Source organism: Mandrillus leucophaeus, unplaced genomic scaffold (genome assembly GCF_000951045.1).
Source record: "Mandrillus leucophaeus isolate KB7577 unplaced genomic scaffold, Mleu.le_1.0 Scaffold759, whole genome shotgun sequence".
Classification (NCBI taxonomy): Eukaryota; Metazoa; Chordata; class Mammalia; order Primates; family Cercopithecidae; genus Mandrillus; species Mandrillus leucophaeus.
This window is the reverse complement of record NW_012108241.1, coordinates 211,760-232,869: the sequence shown is the minus strand read 5'-3', so window position 1 is coordinate 232,869 and position 21,110 is coordinate 211,760. Positions and strand designations below refer to the sequence as shown.

At 36.8% G+C, this 21,110-nt stretch overlaps 1 protein-coding gene across 1 annotated transcript in view; it reads left to right on the top strand.

Moving 5' to 3' along the window:
* Window positions 1-21,110, top strand: part of THSD7B (thrombospondin, type I, domain containing 7B) — a 649,627-nt gene that overhangs the window by 570,372 nt on the left and 58,145 nt on the right. The window contains exons 18-20 of the mRNA XM_011966357.1: window positions 14,624-14,765; window positions 17,148-17,263; window positions 19,363-19,480. Coding sequence (XP_011821747.1) covers window positions 14,624-14,765; window positions 17,148-17,263; window positions 19,363-19,480 — 376 coding nt within the window. The remainder of the gene's footprint in view (window positions 1-14,623; window positions 14,766-17,147; window positions 17,264-19,362; window positions 19,481-21,110) is intronic.

Here is a 21,110-nt window from a genome sequence, read left to right as displayed (position 1 = left end):
AGCAGATCATGTGGCTTTGGCTAACCTGAGAGGAAAGGGGCCCTGCATTCTTTGGTGGAAGAAGAAAGGAGAAGGTGAAGAGTGAAATCCCAGACACGTTCTAGATCTGTTGTTTTGCCCCTTTTCTTTGGTATGGTAGGGAGTGGGAATGAAGGGGGCACAAATATTAAAACAGAAATGTCATAGAAGTGGCCCCTTTTACTTTTCTGGGGTCTAGAGAAAGACCCAGTACCCCTACTGTGCTGGCAGAGACTAGAATTTTTGTCCTGGGAGTCTCATTCCAGATGTTATTCTGGGGCTCCTCACAGACCAGGAAGCCTCGAGCAATTTATTGACTACTTTGGCTTGACTTTAAATTTGGTTCTTGAATGGCTGGGGCTTAGAATAAAGAAAGAGAAGTAAGCATTGCACGGGAAGGAAAAGAGGAAGGAGGAGGAGGAGGAGGAAAGGAAAGAGAGAGAAAGTGAAAGGAGAGAAGGAAACTGAGATTAAGAGTTTCGTGTGCCCTCATTTCAAAAAGCAACTGTCACCTAAGGACGCTTTGGGTGGCATATAGATAAATATGAATAAGGCTTGCTGCCTGCCTTTGAGGAGCCTACAGTTCACTTGTGTTATTCATTAGTGTCTTCTAATATTGGTGTTCCAGTGCCATTTATATCTCTCTCGTTGAAAAAATTTCCAGAAAAACTCATTTACATAAAATTTGCCCCATCGATTATTAAGTTTACTACATACACTTACCTCTATGTCTAGGTCTTTTTCTATGTATCTCTATTGCTATACTCTACACAGATCTTCCAAACACACACATACACACACACCTATTATCTTTTCTGAACCATTTCAGTATATGTGGTAGGCATCTAGTATGTAATCCTAAATGAAGGGATATTTTCTAAAATAATCACAACATGGTTTAAAACTTCAGCCTCAATGCAATACTTATGACTAGTCTGTAGTCCACATTTGTAGTTCTCATGGGTCTTAATAATGCCCTTTATGGTATTTATACATTTTTGATTACAGGATCCAGACTGTATTGCATTTGGGGATCATATCTCTTTAATCTCTTCCTTCCTCTCCCAATGCCAAATCACTGACATTTTTGGAGAATGCAGGCCAGCATTTTGGCTTTTACTTGGTCTTCTTCTTTCTTTACTCCCAGACTCCAACTGTAATATAAACAGGTGACAGCCTCAATTTCCGTGATTGGCTATGCTATACATCATTTATCTGTTCCAAAACTTTTGACTGGATTGTAAATATGCAACTTCACAACTCCTTAGTGTCATAAAGTACCAGACAAAAAGACTACGTGGAGATGTCCCTGCCTATTATAAAATATTCACCCAAACAACTTAGCTAAGCAAAACATCTACTGACATTTATGCATCATCCTAACTTCCTCTTTGCAGTGGGCCAGCAAAGTCTTACCAGGAAGGTTATATCATCTTGATGATATCATAGCTTTTGCCCCTGGTCTTGTCAGTCCCGTTAATGCTCAAACATGTATCTGGCACTTCTCCTTCCAATTAACACTAAATGTGACAAGCCAGCCCCCTTGACTGGGAACATCTTTTGTGAACTGTGGACTCCTCAAAGGCAGGCAGCAAGCCTTATTTATTGTTCTATTCCTAGCTTGGCTCTCTCATTCTTTAGCCTGTGATTTATCTTGCTTTTTGATTAGCTTATAAGCTATAGTTCCTTGTGTCTGTTCCCTCTCTTTCCCCATCTGTAATTACTATTGGCTATGCTAAATGCTTTTCAAGTTACAATAACTGCAATAACAATACAGCTCTGTGGTGCTTTTTTTAAAAAACAAAAAACAAAAAACAAAAAAAACAGTTATCCCCGACTCATACTCCACAAGCACCAGTGCTTTACAAGTATAACCATTACTGAGGAGCACATTAGACCTCCCAGATTGAAATCTCAGCTTAGACATATACTATGAACTTGTTATGTTCTTTGATCTTTAATTTCATTATCTGTAAAAACAAGGATATTAAAAGTACACCTAGCTCGTTGGGAGATTAAAGGGCTGTGTGAGAGAATAAATATGGAATGTTCAGCACAGTTCTAGGTATGTATTGACATTTTTAAATGTTTCCTGTTGCTATTATTTTGGGAAGAACATAGCACCCAGAATATAGTTTTGGTTTCCCTCTCTATTATCCATTTATTTCTTAAAAGACCAGTGGAAGCTGTAAGGAGCTATTGCTTTATGCACAGATATGTATGCCTTGTTAAATTCCTTAAAATTAAAGCATAGAAAGAGACCATCTTCACTGCAGGACCCCAGAAATCCAAACCTCCGGCCCTTCTAACTGACCAGATTAGTTTATAGTGTTTCAATTTCTGATCAGGTTTGCAATGATGTTATGGAAAACATTCCTGTGTTGTACGCTATCTTTTTACCTGTGTAAAATGCATTAATGATAAGGGTACACTGCACTTGCAAAATCCAAAACTCCCAGGAAATCAGGATACTTACATTCATTAATCTCATTAAACGCATTAGATATCCCAACCCCCTGGGGAGGCTAAGTGATAAATATTCTCTCTACTTGAGACAACTGAAAGGCCAGACTGCCCTTGCAAAGCTTGGGTTGTCACTCACTAACACACATAGTCTGTGGAAATCTATTTGTCTAGTATCTCTAAAGGGCATGAGCCTATTAGGGGAAAGATAAAATTTAAAAGAAACAAAACACACCAAAAGCACCAAATTAATATAAAGCATATGAAGTAGTGATAAATGATATGGAGAAGAAAAAATATATAGGAAGACAAAGAGTAACATGGAGTAGTTGATGATATTTTTACATAGCATGATCAGAGAAGTCCTCTCTAATAGAGAAGGCTTTGAGCAGTGGTGACCAGAAGCAAATAAAGCAGCAAGTCCTGCAGGTGCTGGAGGAAGAGCGTTGCAGGCGGCTGGAACAGCAAGATCAAGGCCCCGGGGCAAGGAAATGCTTGGAGCTCTCCAGGAACAACACAGAGGCCAGAGTGGTGAATGAGATGTAAGCAGGTAGTGTAAGGAGGTGAATGGGCAGATTGTGTAAGCAGGCCATGAGCATTCAGATGTAATGCTCTTTCTTCCTCCGGACTATACACTTCCTTGTTGTGTATAACTTTGTAGGCATAGAAATGGACTTGGTTTTCACTAAGTCGGGAAGCCATTTAAGGGTATGAAAGAGAGGAATTAAATAATCTGGCCTGCACTATTTTAAGAAGATAGTTCTGGCCCCAGAGGGCAACATAATCTGTAGAATGGGAAGAGTGGAGTCAGTTATGAGGTTATTGTTATAATCTAAGTGAAGAGTGATAGTGACTTTTACCAGGGTAGTAGTGGCACAAACGGTGAGAAGTAGATGGGTTGTACATTCTACTTTGAAGATAGAGCTGAAAGAATTTGCTCAGGTTTGGGTTGTAAGGTGTAAGAAAAGTAAGGGAATCAAAATTGACTCCAAACTGTTCGACCTGAGCCTCTAGATTGTTGGAATTGCCATTAACAGTGATGGGGAAGATTAGAGGAGGGTGCTGGGGATGGGGATATCAGTTAGTTATTGTGCACATAAAGTTCAGAGACAATGGTTTGAGGGCATTGGTTTTCAAACTAGAACATGCATTAGAACCACTTAGAGGACTCATTAAAACAAGATTGCCGCATCCAAACCCTGAAGTAGATTTTTCTTTTGTCTTTTTTAACCCCAGGGTTTTTGATTTAGTGGCTCTAGAATGGGATGGGACCCAATACTTTGTATTTCTAACAAGTTGCCAGGTGATGTTGATGCTGCTGGTCCTGGGACCACACTTGAAGAATGACTTTTCTAGTATTGAGAGTATCCATGGAAGGCAGGGCTAAGGTGAAAAAGCCCAGGGCATTAGCAGCGGGGAGTTGAAGTATAGTTACTGGAATGCTTTCTGCACCTGGACTGCTGGAGTACCCCCTTCAGTTCTACTTTCTTCTACCTCATGGTCAGTATTGATATGTGTTAGCCCATGGTGAACAACAGTTTTTGAGTTTTGATCCTCCTTCACATTCGGTCACAAAGAACCCTGTGAAACGGAATATTCTAAACACATGAAGTGTTGACTCAGACACTAGCTTTTGCTTCTTCTCTAGTTAAGTCTAATTTATCTTGATAGGCTGCAGACACCAACCTAACTACATACCCATTTCTATGGGAAGAGATATGCTTAAGAAATTAATTTGTTAAGCATATCTCTTCCCATAGAAATGGGTATGTTGGCTCAAGCCTGTAATCCCAGCACTTTGGGAGGCCGAGACAGACGGATCACAAGGTCAGGAGATCGAGACCATTCTGGCTAACACGGTGAAACCCCGTCTCTACTAAAAAATGCAAAAAAACTAGCCGGGCGGGTTGGCGGGCGCCTGTAGTCCCAGCTACTCGGGAGGCTGAGGTAGGAGAATGGCGTAAAAAAACCTGGGAGGCGGAGCTTGCAGTGAGCTGAGATCCGGCCACTGCACCCCAGCCTGGGCAACAGAGCAAGACTCCGTCTCAAAAAAAAAAAAAAAAAAAGAAATTAATTTGTCTGACAAATTTACATTTAAGAATCACATTTTTTGCTTTAGATGTCATATAATTGAAAGCAAATGTGAGTTTTCTAGGTACAAATTTAATTTGATAATTGTTTTGTTCTGAAATTAATTCTGGCATTTAAAGAAGAAAATTGTTTCTTCTTATGGAGAAATATTCTAGAGAGAAAAATAGAGTGAACATCCACTTCTTTTTAAAAGTTATAGCTTATAGCAAAACACACAAAAAATGGACAAGCAAACCTTTATAATGAAAACACAGTTTTGCAATAATGATCATGACAGTCTATGTAATGGAAAAATTCTTTTGATAAGAATTTATCATTACCTTAGTGGCCTTTAACCATTTTTGACCATGGTCTACTATAAAAATGTGTGTTATATCACAAAAAACACACAAATCATTGTTTACCTATAGATATTATGAATATATATATATAATTTTTTGAAATAATTTTTACCCTGAGTGTATGAGAGAGGTTTACTATGCTGTGCCCTATCAGTTTGAATATTGCTGGCTTTTACCCACTAAACTGAGAACCAAGATGGCATAATTAAAAACATGGACTCACAAGATTGATAGGGTTGGAATCTTGGCTCTGCTGTGTAATCTTGATGAAATTGCTTAATCTCTCTTTGCCATGAGTAAAATGGGAATAATAATATATCTACCTTATAAGGCAGTTGTAAGGATGAAATGAGTTAAAGAACTTAGAATGGTGACTGACATATAGTAAACACTACAGAAGTATTAGTTACTAATACTGTTTTCACAACCCAATAATATGTAATAGCTTGAAGTTTGAAAAACAAACAAACAAAAAACCACTTATGTGGATGACTAAGACTAACCTCACCCACCTGCCACCTTACCTTTTAACACGTATAAAAAATTAGTAAATTAACTTTCTCAGAGGCAACATTAGTAAGTTCTTTTATTTTGTATGGAGGGTGAAATAGCTCCGTTTCCTTTTAAATCCCTAGTATGTTCTTTTAAAGCGTAATTGTAAGTCTTTTGGGGAGACCAGGTATGATCTCTTGAAAATCCAGACTATAAAAAGAAAATTCTACCTTAGATAATGTTTTATTCATTGGTGTCGTGTCTTGCATTTAATGTATTTTCAAAAACTATTTGTTTAAAATGAGTGTAAATCTTAATAGAAAAATTTTCAAGGAGACCAAGTGATGCGTATAGATAATAAATTAATAACTTTGTAATTTACAATGATTTCACATTCATGTGTCTTAAATCTGTAATTCAAATTGTGTTACATGAAATGCTAAATTGAAACATAAAAGTTTGAAACTCTTCAAGAGTCACCATGTACAGTGTACCAGTTATAGATAATTTGTCAAAACACATAGCCCCAAATTATAATGGTTCAAATGCAATGTAATTTTTGCTGATCACCCATAAAACAGTCCAAAGTGAGTTTTCCAGTTGTGGAAAGGGCAATCTGAATCTGTTATATGCATCACTCTGAGGCCCAAGCCAATAGTGGGTGTGCTGCTTTCAAGCTTGACTTTCAAAGTAATTCTGGTTACCACTATTCCAGCTCTGTGGAGGGAGCAAAGAGCTTGGAGGATGACAAATGGGATTTAGTGTTAGGAGTGGAAGTGTCACATAAGACCTCCCATTTATCTCTCATTTGTCAGAACTCAGTAACATGGTCACTTAACTGCAAAGAAGACTGGGATGTGTGATCAGTCTTGTGCCAACAATGAAAACAGAAAATAGATTTTAATAACAAATCGCAGACTCTGCCAAACATCATTAAGTTCTATTGCAAAAAATCCTTGTTTAGCACTATTTAGGTCAATGTTTTCTCATTATATTTGACTAGGAGCCCTGATTTTCTCTTGGTACCTCCTAACACACTATAGAAAACAACACACTTTGGAAAAGATGGTTGTCAGGAAACTCTCAAATCTCATACTGAAAATAATCTTGCATTTTCCAAGAACGATGAGAGAAAGATTCTTTTAACTTCTTCAAAATTGATTAGGACACAGATGCAGAACAAATCAACTATATGTGTCACAAATATACAATTAAATAATTATTAGCTGAATACCCCTGTAACAGTCATCCAGGAGGCAGAACCTTCCCAGCTACTTGGAAGGAAGAACTTCACAACTTCCTCCTAATGGTAAGTAACTTGCTTCCCTTAAAAGTAAATTCTGCCCTGATGTCTATGATAGTCTTTTCCTTACTTCTCCTTACAGGTCTAAAACCAGAGTGGTTCAAATTCAGATTGTTAGTTCTGTCTTTAGGTATGTCTTTAAACCTCTTTTAACCTAGCTTCTCTTCCCCTTGCTTGTTTTCCCCCTTCCTAGTAATTTATTGGTGAGGAAACAGGCCACCTGTGCTATAAACATTTTCAGTCTCTCTTTCGTGAATTGCATCTCCGTGGTGAGGTTTAACATGTTCCTTTATCCTTGAATTTCCTATAAATTGGAAGTTGGATATCAAGGCTTCATTAGTCTTTGACAAGACTCCTTCATAGAAAGTGTGCTGTTTGCCAGAAAGCACATAATGTGTGTTTATCACTTTTTGTGAGTGTGGCTATCATTGATGGTCAACGACTACAGCCTTTGCTATTTAGGGAATGCAAAATGGCAGTGTTCAAATTCTATCATTCTTCCTCATTTGTTTGTGGAACTGTTTCTATTGAAAGAATTTTTGCTTCCATGGCCATTTAATTATTCAATAATCCATTTTGTATTGAGGAGGCAAGCAAAATTAATATCAACTTTTTATTTGCTGGTTTTCAAAATGAGGAATTTTTAGCAGCTTTCACCATATGTGACTTTTTTTGTGTTGTTATGAAATCACAGATTTAAACAAATTTAATGTGTTTTAATCCTTTTCAATTATCATTTACAATAATATTCAGATTCTCCTAGTGATAGTCTTTTAAAATGTGTCCTATAAATATTTCAATAAAGACTGTGGTGGTCCTTATTAGCTTCCGTGCTATATATGTCAGGATGTTTCAGGCTCATCTTGGACATTTCCTTTGTCAGACTTGGAATCATCTATTGCTCTATAAAGACCTGATTTGTTTTAGTGGTAATGCCTCTTCAGTGCCACAGAAAGAGCTTTAGGAGTGCTTATTGTTACTGGATTCCACTATTCCTAGATACCTCAGGAGGCAGAACTTTATAACATATATTATTATTTCCTTTATTTTGAAGACAAAATATAAAAGTGGGTATATACTAATGTTTCCAATTGAAATTCAGAACAACAGGAGTTAGTTCTGTCTTACATCTGTATCTCGTTTTTTCATACTAAGAATCAAGTTTATCAAGGACACTGAAGATTATAATCGAAATAAAATATATAATAATTACACATTTGCTTTATTCCACATAAAAGAAAACATTCTCAGAATAATACTATACTACCACCAACATGAGTATTTGAAAACATTAATATTTTTCATATAAATTCTCCTTTTTTTTACATTTGTGTTTTATATAGATCTTCAGAGCATGTAGCTTTTATCTAAGTTCCACCTGTGAAGTGGCTCATTGCAAATCTCTATATTGAAGTATTTCCAGTCATTGGAATGTATGTCTAAAACTCGGTCTCCAGGAAATTCCTAAGATAGGGCTCATGGAAACATGAGTTTGAGTTCATTAACAGTATATCTATGTTTTTTAAAAAAATCGTTTTTAATTGACACATAATTGTATATATTTATGGGGTACATGTGATGATTTGATAGATGTATACATTGTATAATGATTAAATCAGGGTATTTAGCATATACATCACTTCATACATTAATTATTTCTTTGTGATGAGAACATTCAGAATCCTCTCTTTTGGCTGTTTGTAAAAATGCAGTGTAATATTGTTAAGCATAATCACCCTACTGTGTACTGGAACACCAGAACTTATTCCTCTTATCTAAGTATAGCTTTCTATTCGTTAACCAATCTCTCCTCATTTCACTCTCTCCTCTACCTTCCCCAGCTTCTGGCAACCACAATTCTACTCTCTACTTCTATGACATCAAACCTTTTAGAATCCACAGATGAGTAAAATCATGCCATATTTGTCTATCTGTACCTGGTTTATTTCACTTAACCTAATGTCCTCTAGGTTCATTCACGTTGCTGCAAAAAAAGAAACAGGATGTCATTTTATTGTGGCTGAATAGTATTCCATTGTGTATGTCACATTTTCTTTATCCCTTCATCCACTGATGGACACTTAGGTTCACTCCATATATTACCCGTTATGAATAATGCTTCCATAAACATGGAACTGCAGATGTCTCTTCAACATAACTGATTTCATTTCCTTTTATTTCATTTCCCACTACTACACAGTAGTGGGAATGCTGGATCATATGGAATTTTATTTTTTATTTTTTGAGGAAACTTCCTGCTGTTTTCCATAGTGGCTGGACTAATTTACATTCCCCCCAAAAGAGTGTAAGTCCCTCTGTTTCTCCATCCATGCCTAACATTTTTTTTTTTTTTGGTCTTTTTGACAATAGCCATTTTAATTGAAATGAGGTGATATCTCATTTTGGTTTTGATGTGCATTTCCCTGATGATTAGTGACATTGAACATTTTTTCATTTACCTGTTGGCCATTTGTATGTCTTCTTTTGAGAAATGTCTATTCAGGTCTTGCGTCCATTTATCTTTGGTTGTTATACTTGAAAGTGAGCTATGCTGGACATACAATCCTTGGATCATGTGTTTTTTTTTTCTTCATGCATATTTATTATATTTCTACATTTTCTTCTTGAATAAAATTTTCCTGTAAAAAAGTCTGACAATACTTTATTTTCTTTATAAACCAATACTCAAATAATTTTTTTCTCTTCTATAAAGTTTAATAATTATACTAGGATATGTCTCAGTATTGGTGATTCTGATGTGCCTTTCCAATAAGTAGTTAGAAATTTTTTTCTTTATTTTTATTGGAAAGTTTTCTGAATCTTCTTTTTGTTAAGTTCTGTGCTCTTGCCTTGGTTTTCATTTTCATGAAATTCTATTACATACATGTGGCATCTGCTTTTCCTTACTTCTCTATTTGTCAGTTTTTTTCAAATTATTTTATATCTCTTTTTGAATGTGTTTTGTAATTGTTTTCTTTACATCTTTAATTTCTCTTTAAGCATTATTTGTTGTATGTTTATTCTTGTATTTCTTCTTGTTTCATTTTTGTTTCTAAAAATAATTTTTAAAGTTCTAATTATTTATTGGGTTCTGTCACCTAATTTTTGAATTTTTTCTAATCTTTTGCTGTTCTTTTATATCTTGGGTCATTTCTTAAGTGACTTTTAACCCCTTTGGATACAGTAGTTTTTATATGTTTTGTGTGCATTTCTTTCTGCTGCACTGCCTAATCTGTGGGGATGTTAATCTGCCCTTTATTCTTTTTCCTTAGAATATCCTTTCATGGAATCTAAATTTTATCTCTTTCTTTGTTTACTTTTCTGTGAAATTCGTTTCTGTGAACTTTTAAAAGGGAGTATGGTTGAGGATTATTTTCTTCTCATTTGATTTCATGGCTCCAAGGCTCCAACTCTCTCTCTCTCTCTCATACACACACACACATACACACACACACACACACACACACACACACACACACACACACGGTCAAAAAGAAAACAGCTTACTTTGTGAGATTTAATGTTTCCCATTTCCTTCCTCACCTTGCTTCCTGGTCCTTTCTTTTTCCTCACTGCTATTTTCCTTGTTTCACTCAGTTGGGAAATTCTTCCCACCTGTTTCTGTTTAGTAGATGGGTGGGGGAGAGGAGGAGACTGTTCTGGAAGGGAGCTCTGGCTTGTTAATGTTGACAGTTCAGTGGATCCAGACTGTGTCAGCTTCCAAGACCTCTCCATAAACCCCTTATATTCAGCTGCTCTTGAAGTGTGAAAATTTCTCCAGGTCTCAGCTTTAGTTCCCCATTTTGGTTGCCTTGGGTCATCAGATTGCCCCATTTTTACCTTCTGCTCTCTTCTGTCAGATGCTGATATCACACAGGTCTAGGGCTTCCACTGTCGGTCCCACCTGCTTGTGGTTTGGGATTTGTGGTGATGGCTTGTCACTTTATACTGAGCATATGGTCTGTGTGTTCTTGGTTTGGCTCTCCTTGTTGCACTGTGATGTGAAAAGATCTTGTCTCTACTTCTGTGACCATCGCCTAAGAATCTCTGAGAACTGTGTTAAACCTGTGAAGCATGAGTAACAATTCTTCAGATCCAGACTTTTCTATATATTTTCTCATTCCTTGTCAGCTTTGGAGAACCAGGGTTTAATTTCATTAAAAAATTCTTCCGAAAGCTCTGCAAAGGTATTTTTGTGAACGTTTTACACTATTTTTCCAAATAAGAAAACTAAAGTTCTTGAAGTATAGATCCATTTTGGCTTCAGGAAAAGACAGAGAGAGAAACAGCAAAGCTACTGACAGTAGGACTAATAGGCTATCCAAGGGAGAGACCACCTCAGAATTATCAGTTAGACCCTGTAACAGAATAAAGGCATTGGGTTTCTGTATCTGATGGAAACTTACAAGGCCAGGCCTTGGAGTCACGCTCATCCCCAGACAAGAAATTTGCAGAGTGATTTAAATTCACAAATAATTGGATTTATCACAAGTTTTATTAAACTCTGATTATTACTAGTTCAGTGATAATGAGAAAAACATCAAGTTATACCTCTTTGTTTAGATGTATTTAAAATGTCTTATCTAAATTATCCGTCTGTCATCTTTTATATGAGTAAATTAAAATTCAGTTATGTATATTTTTTATTAATTTCCTGATAGATTCTATTTTTCTAGAAAATGTCATCTAGATTTTATAGGAAATGTTATGAGAAAAGAGAAAATATTATATTCTTTTCATCAGATATACATAGCTATGGGAAACTCTTACATTCAGACAATATGATCATAATCTAGGCTTGGCCATTTATCCCTAATGGCAGCTTACAAAAATATAGTCATATTACCCTTGAAGAACCAAATTATTACACATAACAAACATTTATTATTTGTATGCTCTATACCAGACACAGTACATGGCACAGAATGTCTAAGAAAATTAAGACTTTGGCTCTCAAATTGCCCATAGGAAGGAATGCACAAACATAAATACATGTAACAGAAATGTTTACTAGATGAGGCAATTCCATTTATTATGGGTCCAAGCAAGTCAATTGAGGCTCACACAAAGGACATCTGATTTCATCTTGAGGGATATGAATACAAGTATTTAAGTCAGGCAAAAGGCTTTGCTTCTAGAGATAACAAAATGTGTGAAGGCATAACGTCATAAGGGAAGACTGAACTTTAAGGTAAATGCTGCTTTACAAAAGTAGTAAGTTAGAAAAACTAGTCTCATGAAGGGGTTTCTGTACTAGATACTAACAGGTTCTAACTGGATCATATTCCCTAGCAAATAAACATTAGCTATATAACCTTGATTTTTTAAAAATAAAACTGGTCCAAAGTTGACTTTTGATTAGTTATTCACACATCATTTTCCCACTTCTATATGCAGGAAATTGACAATATGTCTTTATATAATTACTCTACAGAAGAGAAGATCCAGAATTGTATTTGAAGAGTCTTGATCTAATGAAGAAATCATCCAGATAGATATAAACATCCTTTCTCTTCTCTTTTTTACTTATCCTCACCCTCCTCCATCTCTCTTGTGGATAATTCATTATTTTATGGACTTTCTATAAACAGTTAATAGAAACAAATAAGGATAAAAACACTAACATTAAACTTTCTGTAAATAGCTATTAGAAAGAAATAAGGAGAAACAGTAATCTATCACTTGTTAGCAGCACTAGGAGAATTTTTACAAGATGAAGTGTGAAAATACTGCCTGAGACGAGGCTGAATCATGCTCGTGAACCCATGCAATCCTCTTTGCCTGTTTCTATGGGAAGTAACTTAGTAGGGGAGTAAGATGCAGTGTTGGTTTTCTTTATATTAATATGTAATTATCCGAAACTGTATGGTATGAAATGTGGATGAGCCTCAAGAAGATATTTTAGAACTATACCCATCAGACTTAGACACATATGGACTGTGAGATCCGAGGAAGAAAATTTTTAAATCTCGTCAAGTTTCATCCCATCCCCATTCTTCTGTCTCATCTAGGTTTAGATGAGGAACTAAGGTTTAGAGTATAGAAGCGAATTGTTCAAGGTTACATAGTAATTTGATTGATGTGTGTATGTTTTATTTTCTCTTTCACTTGATAGCTTAGACTAAGCAGGTACCTAAGCCTTTACCTGTAATCACTTGTTTCAGACATTAATTGATTACTTTATAAGATAGAAATGCAGGAGAGCACTAATCAGGAGCATCTACCAAGATACTTTCATTTTATTTTATCGACAAATCATTTGTTATTATTCTGCCACATGAGAAGAAACATTCAAATTAATTGGTAAAATAGTAATAAATTATTGGTAAGCATTTAGCATGGAATTCATGTGCAGATAATTAAGAATAATTGCTTGGTTTCATGGGCCTTTCTTGATTATCTAGAGACAATTTGATTCAATTAAGTATAAAATTACTTTATAAGTACTGACAGATCCAAATACAAAATCACATGGATGGTGAATGTGTATCAATGGTTCAAACTTTTACAATTAAAAGAAAAAATTTTGGCATGCTTTTTGCCTATTTTAGTGCAATCCAACATAATAATTTTGATCCATAGCCAAGACTCAGTTTATAGGTTTTGTTCTTTATTACTATATCTGAAAGGGGAATAGGAATAAAAAACAAATAAAATGTCCCACCTATAGACATGGTGATTTGATGATCTTAATCCAGAGACTTTTATTTCTCCCGTGACTTAAGAATCTATGGGCCTTGTTAGATTTGGGGGTCCGGGATTGCACGTTGTCAACATGTTTAATAGTATTTGTTGAAAAATTGCAACATATAGTTGGTATCAAGACTTTCAAGGAGTGACATGAGAAGTAGAAACCATGATTTAACATGCCCTAAAAGAATTTGTAAAGAAGGTAAGAGGCAGGGCAATGAAGAAACAGAATGGCGACGTAAAGAAAGGTAGCACACGAGGATACACATGTATGTGTTTAGAAGCAGTTGTATACAGACTATCCTAAGCATGGGTGGAAGTTTGCTCAAAAAGGAAGAGAAGAACCTGGCATTGTTAGATGAAAGACTGTGAGAAGAGTAAGGCTTGATTAGTGTTCTGAAAATGGTGAATAGGATTTGGAGGACAGTGGAAAGAAGATTGTTCGAGTAGGAGGAGCTTGAAGCCCCACTATGGGTAGACCAGCTAGATGAAATCTGGCAGGCCAGTTGACCTGGGTCAAGAGTATTATAGGAGCTGAGGCTATTATAGGAGCTGGGTCAAGAGTGTTATCGGAGCTGAGGAGGACACGTGGAGCCACAGGTATCATGATATTTGCAGGATATCTTTGGAGTTCACATTTTCACATTAATTTTGCCAGAAAGGCAACAGCGCGCAGTTGTCCATGCTCTGTGGGCCAAAGGCATCCCCAAATAAGAGGGTTCTAGTGTATTGGCAATATTGATTTTATAATTCCCTTTCTATATCTCTATGTTCTAGTGTTTAAAAAATGATTTTCTCATGAAAATTTTCTGTGTGATTATTTTTATTAGACTAGACTATCTGAGGTCACAGGGCAGTGTCTTCCTTTTTTTTCTTAAAGCATTTAAACATTCAAAATATATGGATCTCTTACATTGTTGCAGACTATTTGAGAGTACAGTGTGAGTTTAAATGATAGAAATAGTCTCCGTGTGTTTAATTATATATGGGAGATAGCAATGTAGCCTTCGAGGTAACACAGGAAAAACCAAAGAATTGTCAGGTGGAAAAAAAAACAGTTTTTAAGAAATCACAGAAATGATTTCATTTTCTAAGTAATATGTTTAACCCTCCAGATAATCTATGGCCTATATTGTTATATATATGCCTACTTATATGTGTATATCTTATATAATTTATCAAATAAATTGCCCACGGTTAACTTTTCCTACTCTGATTTTAATAGTCATGCGATCCCCACGCAATGCAGAGAAGAACTCGCCACCTACTAAGACCATCACTGAGCTCAAGGACTTGTACTGAAGACTCACAGGTGCAGCCTTGCCTCCTTAATGAAAATTGCTTCCAGTTCCAGTACAATCTAACAGGTACAGCTGAAATCTATGACCTTGTCGTTTTCCCTGAACATTGACTAATGAGAGAATTTTTGTGTGTATTTTCATTCTCAAGATTAAGAATGGAGAGTAGAATGTGTGAGTGTCTTGCATAAAAGGCCAAGGACTTGATGTTTCTAGTGTCCCCACACAGAAAGAAATGCCCACTCTTGGCATGTCGAATCAGCAAGGCCACATAAAATCTCTGTAGTAAGAGAAGCTTAGAAAGATTTGGCAACATTTCAGAAAAATGTTGATTTAAGCCATGATAAACTGAAACAACAAAAATAAGTAGCAGAGAATAATTTACCATTGAGAGAAAATGGAATCATACTGTCATAGAATTTGGCTCTTTCCTGCTTTTAATTATTTCAGAAAACTGAGCTTGTGATGTACTTTCTGTATGGGTCTGAATAAGAATGAATGCTAGGACTGGCTGGTCAGGGATGTTTTTGAGGCACTGGGAATTACATCAAGTCTAGCTGTTCGGCCACTGCTCAGCATTTTTCCAGGCACCACAGTGCTCAGTGTCTAAAACTAGAGGACTGTTATGGTTACATTGATCTGCTCCTTGCCATTCCCTGCAGCAGCAGACATTCCAAAATGCTGCAAAATGTGGAACCATGTTAAGTCACAGCATTGAATTCAATACTGACAACCAAACCACCACATGCCTGCAGAGGCAAGGTAATTGCCTTTTCTGAAAGAAAAAAAAAAAAAATCCTCACCACAGCCACGTTGACTGCTGAGATTCCTCTTGTGGAAAACCTCATAGTGACTTCTGTGGGGCTGTCTGATTGTCTTCATGGGTGAAGATGACCTGGTGTATTTGTCCTTTTTCTTTAGAGAAAAGATCTCTGGTTTTTATAGTACTGTTTCAGAAATACAATAAAACTTGCTTTATTGGAAGAGCATATCTTTGAAAGACTGATTTTACTATACATGGGTTTGCTATTCTATTCCTGTTAAACTACTAGATCATCTACCAAATATGGAAAATTTCCTTAATGAGTTTTTGTATGATCAAGGGTCTTCCTTTCTACTGACACCAAAAATAACAGTTGTTTAAAAATCAAATTAACGGCCAGGTACGGTGGCTCACGCCTGTAATCCCAGCACTTTGGGAGGCCGAGGCAGGTGGATCACGAGGTCAGGAGATCGAGACCATCCTGACTAACACGGTGAAACCCCGTGTCTACTAAAAATAGAAAAAATTAGCCAGGCGTGGTGGCGGGCACCTGTAGTCCCAGCGACTCGGGAGGCTGAGGCAGGAGAATGGCGTGAACCGGGGAGGCGGAGCTTGCAGTGAGCCGAGATTGCTCCACTGCACTCCAGCCTGGGCGACAGAGTGAGACTCAGTCTCAAAAAAAAAAAAAAAAAAATCAAATTAACTATGGGATAATTTATTCTAATTCTTCACCATCTAGTTTGTAATATGACTAGCCAAATCTGTAAAACTTTTTCTCATGATAGAATAATTTGAAAAAAATATAGTTTCTGTAACAGTCCATGCAGTTTTATGTGCCTTTCCCTCTTTCTTTCCTGGAGCATCTCTTTTGACTATTCTGTATCAAATGCACTAAATGGTTTAAATGATTGGATTTAGTATTGAAAACATTTTCAAGTTTACATAAAATATTGGTGTCTTAGTCTGTCCTGGATACTATAACAAATTGCTATAGACTATGTAGCTTATAGAACACAAAAATGTATTTCTTATAGTTCTGGAGGCTGGAAGTCTAAAATCAAGGTGCTACTAGATTCAGCATCTAGTGAGGAGGGCCTGTATCTCTAGACACTGCCTTCTAGCTACATTCTCACGGGATGGAAGGGGCAAACAAACTCTCTTAGGCCTCCTTTATAAAGGCACTAATTTCATTCATGAGCGCTCAGCTCCCATGTTCTAATTATCTCCCAAAGGTTCTCCCTCAAAATACCATCACCTAGGTTGCGATTTAAATATATGAATTTTGCAGGGGGACACAAGCATCTGGACCATAGCAACTGGCATCATTTCTGGGTTGTTTTTTCTCTCAATTATCCTAAACAAATAGTTGATTCTAAAGTGGTTTTTCTTCACCATCCTGGTTAGTATATTTCCTCTTCTACTTCAGCCAACCATGAGAGGGTTTCTAACAAACCATTTGGCTCTTTATCTCTGGAAAGCAAATTTAAGCAGGTAACTCACTTTTCTTTGTGTATTTGGTTTTTGTTTTGCAATAAAGGCATTGCACTATGCTTCCCAAAGCTACCTGGAAATGATTTTAGGATTATGTGTGGACTATCCTCCACCAATGCAGATAATCAAAGATCTGTTGTATTTTGCTCACATGGCCATAATTTTGAAACTCAGTGTGGGTGATCCTATGCCTGTAGAGTGGAGCACATGCCAGCTGAGTGAAAATGCACCCTGTGGTCAAGGCGTCAGGACCCGCCTACTAAGCTGTGTGCGCAGTGATGGCAAGCCAGTCAGCATGGACCAATGTGAGCAGGTAATGTGTTTATATTCGTATATCACATCCAAGGCTTGTTTTTCTTAATATTGGTCTGCAGTTCCATGAGGTCCAATATAGATAACAGACTAATTTCTTCTCATCTCAGCTTAGGTTCAGTTAGAGTAAAGGGTGCCAGTATAGTACGGTTATAGCTCACTAGTTTTGAATTTAGTCAAAATGACTGGGAAAGGTCATTTTTGTAGTGGAGAAATGGGTTTATTAAAAATATATGTTTTTATTACTTGTAAAATGTTATTTAACTGTACTTGTTTGCCAAACTGTTGACCTTGGGGTGACTTTAATATTTAAATATGATTCTTTTGTATTGGACAGGTGATTCATTTGCATATGTGATAATACTGCCCCTTGCATAGAAGACGAACATGGACACTTGCCATTACAGAATCATGTCAGTTTGCTTAAGCAGATAATATTTGGATAAATAGCAGAGATTTTTCTTTGCAACCTACATTAAAATGCATCCCTACCAAGTTTCAAATTAATGGGTTCTGAATGTTTGTAATTTTATTGCCCTCCTTTTTTTCCTCTGTTCCAAACTATATGGAGTTCAGACAAAAGCTATAGTCAGAACTTTTCCAAAGAACTTGGCATTTTCTTGCCTCCACTGTGGAGGCAGTTTAATAGAAGTAAATATATTATTACACTTCAAGAATCACTTGAAAGAACCTTTCAATAAATTGGAAAAAGGGGGCCAGTTAACTAACATTTCCCCAGAAACTTCTTTAACAAACTGGCAAAATGAAAATTGGTGGCATTTCTCTTAAGAGAGGTGGAATACATCAGTGGGAATTAAAACAAAACAAACCTCTGTCACCTATCCTGACTTCGCTCTGTTAAGTATTGTCACAACACACTCATGCTCTTTAAACCAACGGAGCAGTTGCAGACTATGTCACCAATCCTAAGAACAGAATATCTGAAATGGATTTCCATTTGGTCAAATTCTGAAACTGACTGATACAGGGCAGAGTGCTGTACACCATGATTTATTTTGACATTTATTTTGTTTAATCAGCCTCTAAAGAAGTTGACTGTTTTAGGGTAAAAAAAAAAAAATCATTAATCTACAACTCCCATAGGTGAGCATTGTTTATTTAGTGTATGTAATGAGTATTTTCTTTTGATACAAAAATATATAAACTATTCATTAACAGAAAGTCAGTTTCTGTGATTTCCAGATACCATATGCCCGATAAATATGTAAAAAATATCAGTTTTTAAAAATCTCAAATTATTAACATGACTAGAATATCCATATATCTCAGACAGATTATAGGTCTCATTATGATAATATCCATTTCACCCACTTGGCAAGTCATTGTACTGTAATCATTAATTTTAGCTTGGTGAGAGTATTGCTAACATATAACACACATTGAATGTCCAAGTTTTCCTAAGTAAGCACACAAATAGTGTGTTATTCCTAGAGCAGAATTTTTTATTATTCTTTCTGTGTTTCTCAGGTGTTTTATTCTTTCACTAAGACCTCTGCTACCTTGGCCATTAGAAAATTTGTACCATTTCCCAAGATGCTGGTTTCAGAGAGGACAAGAAAAAAAATAAACTGTATCATCAACTTGACCCATCGTTATGACCATGATTGTATTTTTAGCCCAGGCTTTTTTATGCACTTCAGATGGGTTTCTGATTGTATTTTTATCCCCATATTATTTATTTTCTAGCCTAGCTGGCTTTCTGTGTTGGCCCTCTATGTACTTTTGGCCTATTCAGAAGCACAAAGTGCCTGAATTTGGTATTGAAGTGTCTTTCTGGTTCCTTGCTGATTGAACAACAGGACAGATCTCTGTGTAATGAGACACCTCTGCTTTCCTGGCAGCCTAATGGAGTTTAGGATTTTATAAAAAGAAATTTGGGCTGACAAGTTTTTATTTGGTAATTGAAGGGCAATCATTTTCTATGATTGTCACCAGTTTATATAAGAAAGGATATATTTCCCCACTGAAATATGGAAAGGTTAGTATCACAGAGTAAAGGAGAGTCTTTCCCGCGAAAGGACAGTGATTTGACTAAAGAGTGATTCCTCCAATAAAGTTGTGTTTCATTTCCATTTGCAGCATAATTTGGAGAAGCCCCAGAGAATGAGCATTCCCTGCTTGGTGGAATGTATCGTCAACTGTCAGCTCTCAGGGTGGACGGCTTGGACAGAGTGTTCACAGACTTGTGGCCATGGAGGTATTGGTTTCCCCATGTTTCCCACTAACTAGTATAGGGTTTCTAAATATCTTTCAGTATGCTATAGCTTGATAAATGGCATAGGGTATGGGACCCAGCTGAAGTCAACATGAAACTGACCCACAGGGGAAGAAAACCAGGGCCTGGCTTCATATCAGTCTAGGAGAGTGAGGCAGAGGTTGCAGAATGGACCAGATAACAGTGGCAGACTCCAGAGAGGCTGAGGAATCTGTGGGACAGTGTTTATTCAGAAGGTCATAAGCTCAACAAATTGAAAAAACATGTTGGCCTCAGTGGTTTTTGGAAAAAGTAGTATGTATTATTTAACTAAAGTTGTATTATTAAGCAAAGCTGTAAACCCCCAAAGCACACCCTAGGCTGAACCTAATAGACTAGAGACTTGCTTTTCACCCACATAAATAGAGGGCTTTATTCTTCAAAATGTAAATCAAGGACACAAGTTCACAGAGGTTCTGCCACTTTAACAGGACCAAGTTACTCTGGATGGTGATATCACTTGGCACTGTGGAGATTTTATGAACTGGGTTGGAAGCAGCATACATTTCTTACATATATATTAGACAAAATTGCTCTACATTTCCAACTCACTGGAAGATGGCAGGGAAGGAAATGTACTTTCTGAGTTGTCAGTCACATCTCAGCGATAATGTTGTAAAGAGAAGGGAGTATAAATATTTGGGGAAGAAACAGAAATCATTACTACACGATCCTAGAATCCCAGTGGATAAGTAATGCACCATGGCAAGGAATGCAGAAGGCAATTGATACTCAGTAGTGAGGCAGGTAAGTGGAAACGGAGATGGCATTCCAGTCATTAGGTTGAAGTAGGGATCAAGACCTGGGTCCATGGGAGAGAAAGCAACAAGACCATAGCATAAAACAGAGCTGGCTTAGGATAGAACTCTGGTCCTAAAGTAGAGTTGCAATATATCATAAGGTACATGTCAAAAATTTGAAGTAAGGACCTAGGGAGAAATCCTGGTACACTGTTAGTACATCTTAGTGCATTTTGTGCTGCTATAATAGAATACCTGAGGCTTGTTAATTTATGAAGAAAATAGATTTACTTGGCTTATGATTCCTGTGGCTAGAAGGTTCAAGATTGGGCAGCTGCATCTGGTAAAAGCCTCAGGCTGTGTCAACTAATGGCAGAAAGCAGAGGAGAGAAGGTGTTTGTAAAGAGATCACATCATGAAAGAGGAAGCAAGAGATAGAAACTGAGGAAGCAAGAGAGAAATAACCCTGTGTTGCAGGAATGAATCTATTCAATGAATGAGAACTCACTCACACCCAGGGAGGACATTAATCCATTCATGGGGGATCTGCACTTATGACCCACACACCACCCCATAGACCTCATTGTCCAAGACCACCACAAAGGGGATCAAATTTTGATCTGAGTTTCGATGAGAACAAACCAAATTCAAACCATAGCAATCCACAGTGAATCTAAAAACTCATGTTCCTCTCACATGCAAACTACTGCCATTCCATTCAATAATCCTAAATGTCTTAACTTGTTTCAGTACCAACTTAGAAGCCCAAAATCCAGAGTCTCATCTGAGACTGAAGGTAAGTTCTTCCAGCTTTGAGTCTACAAAAAAAAAAA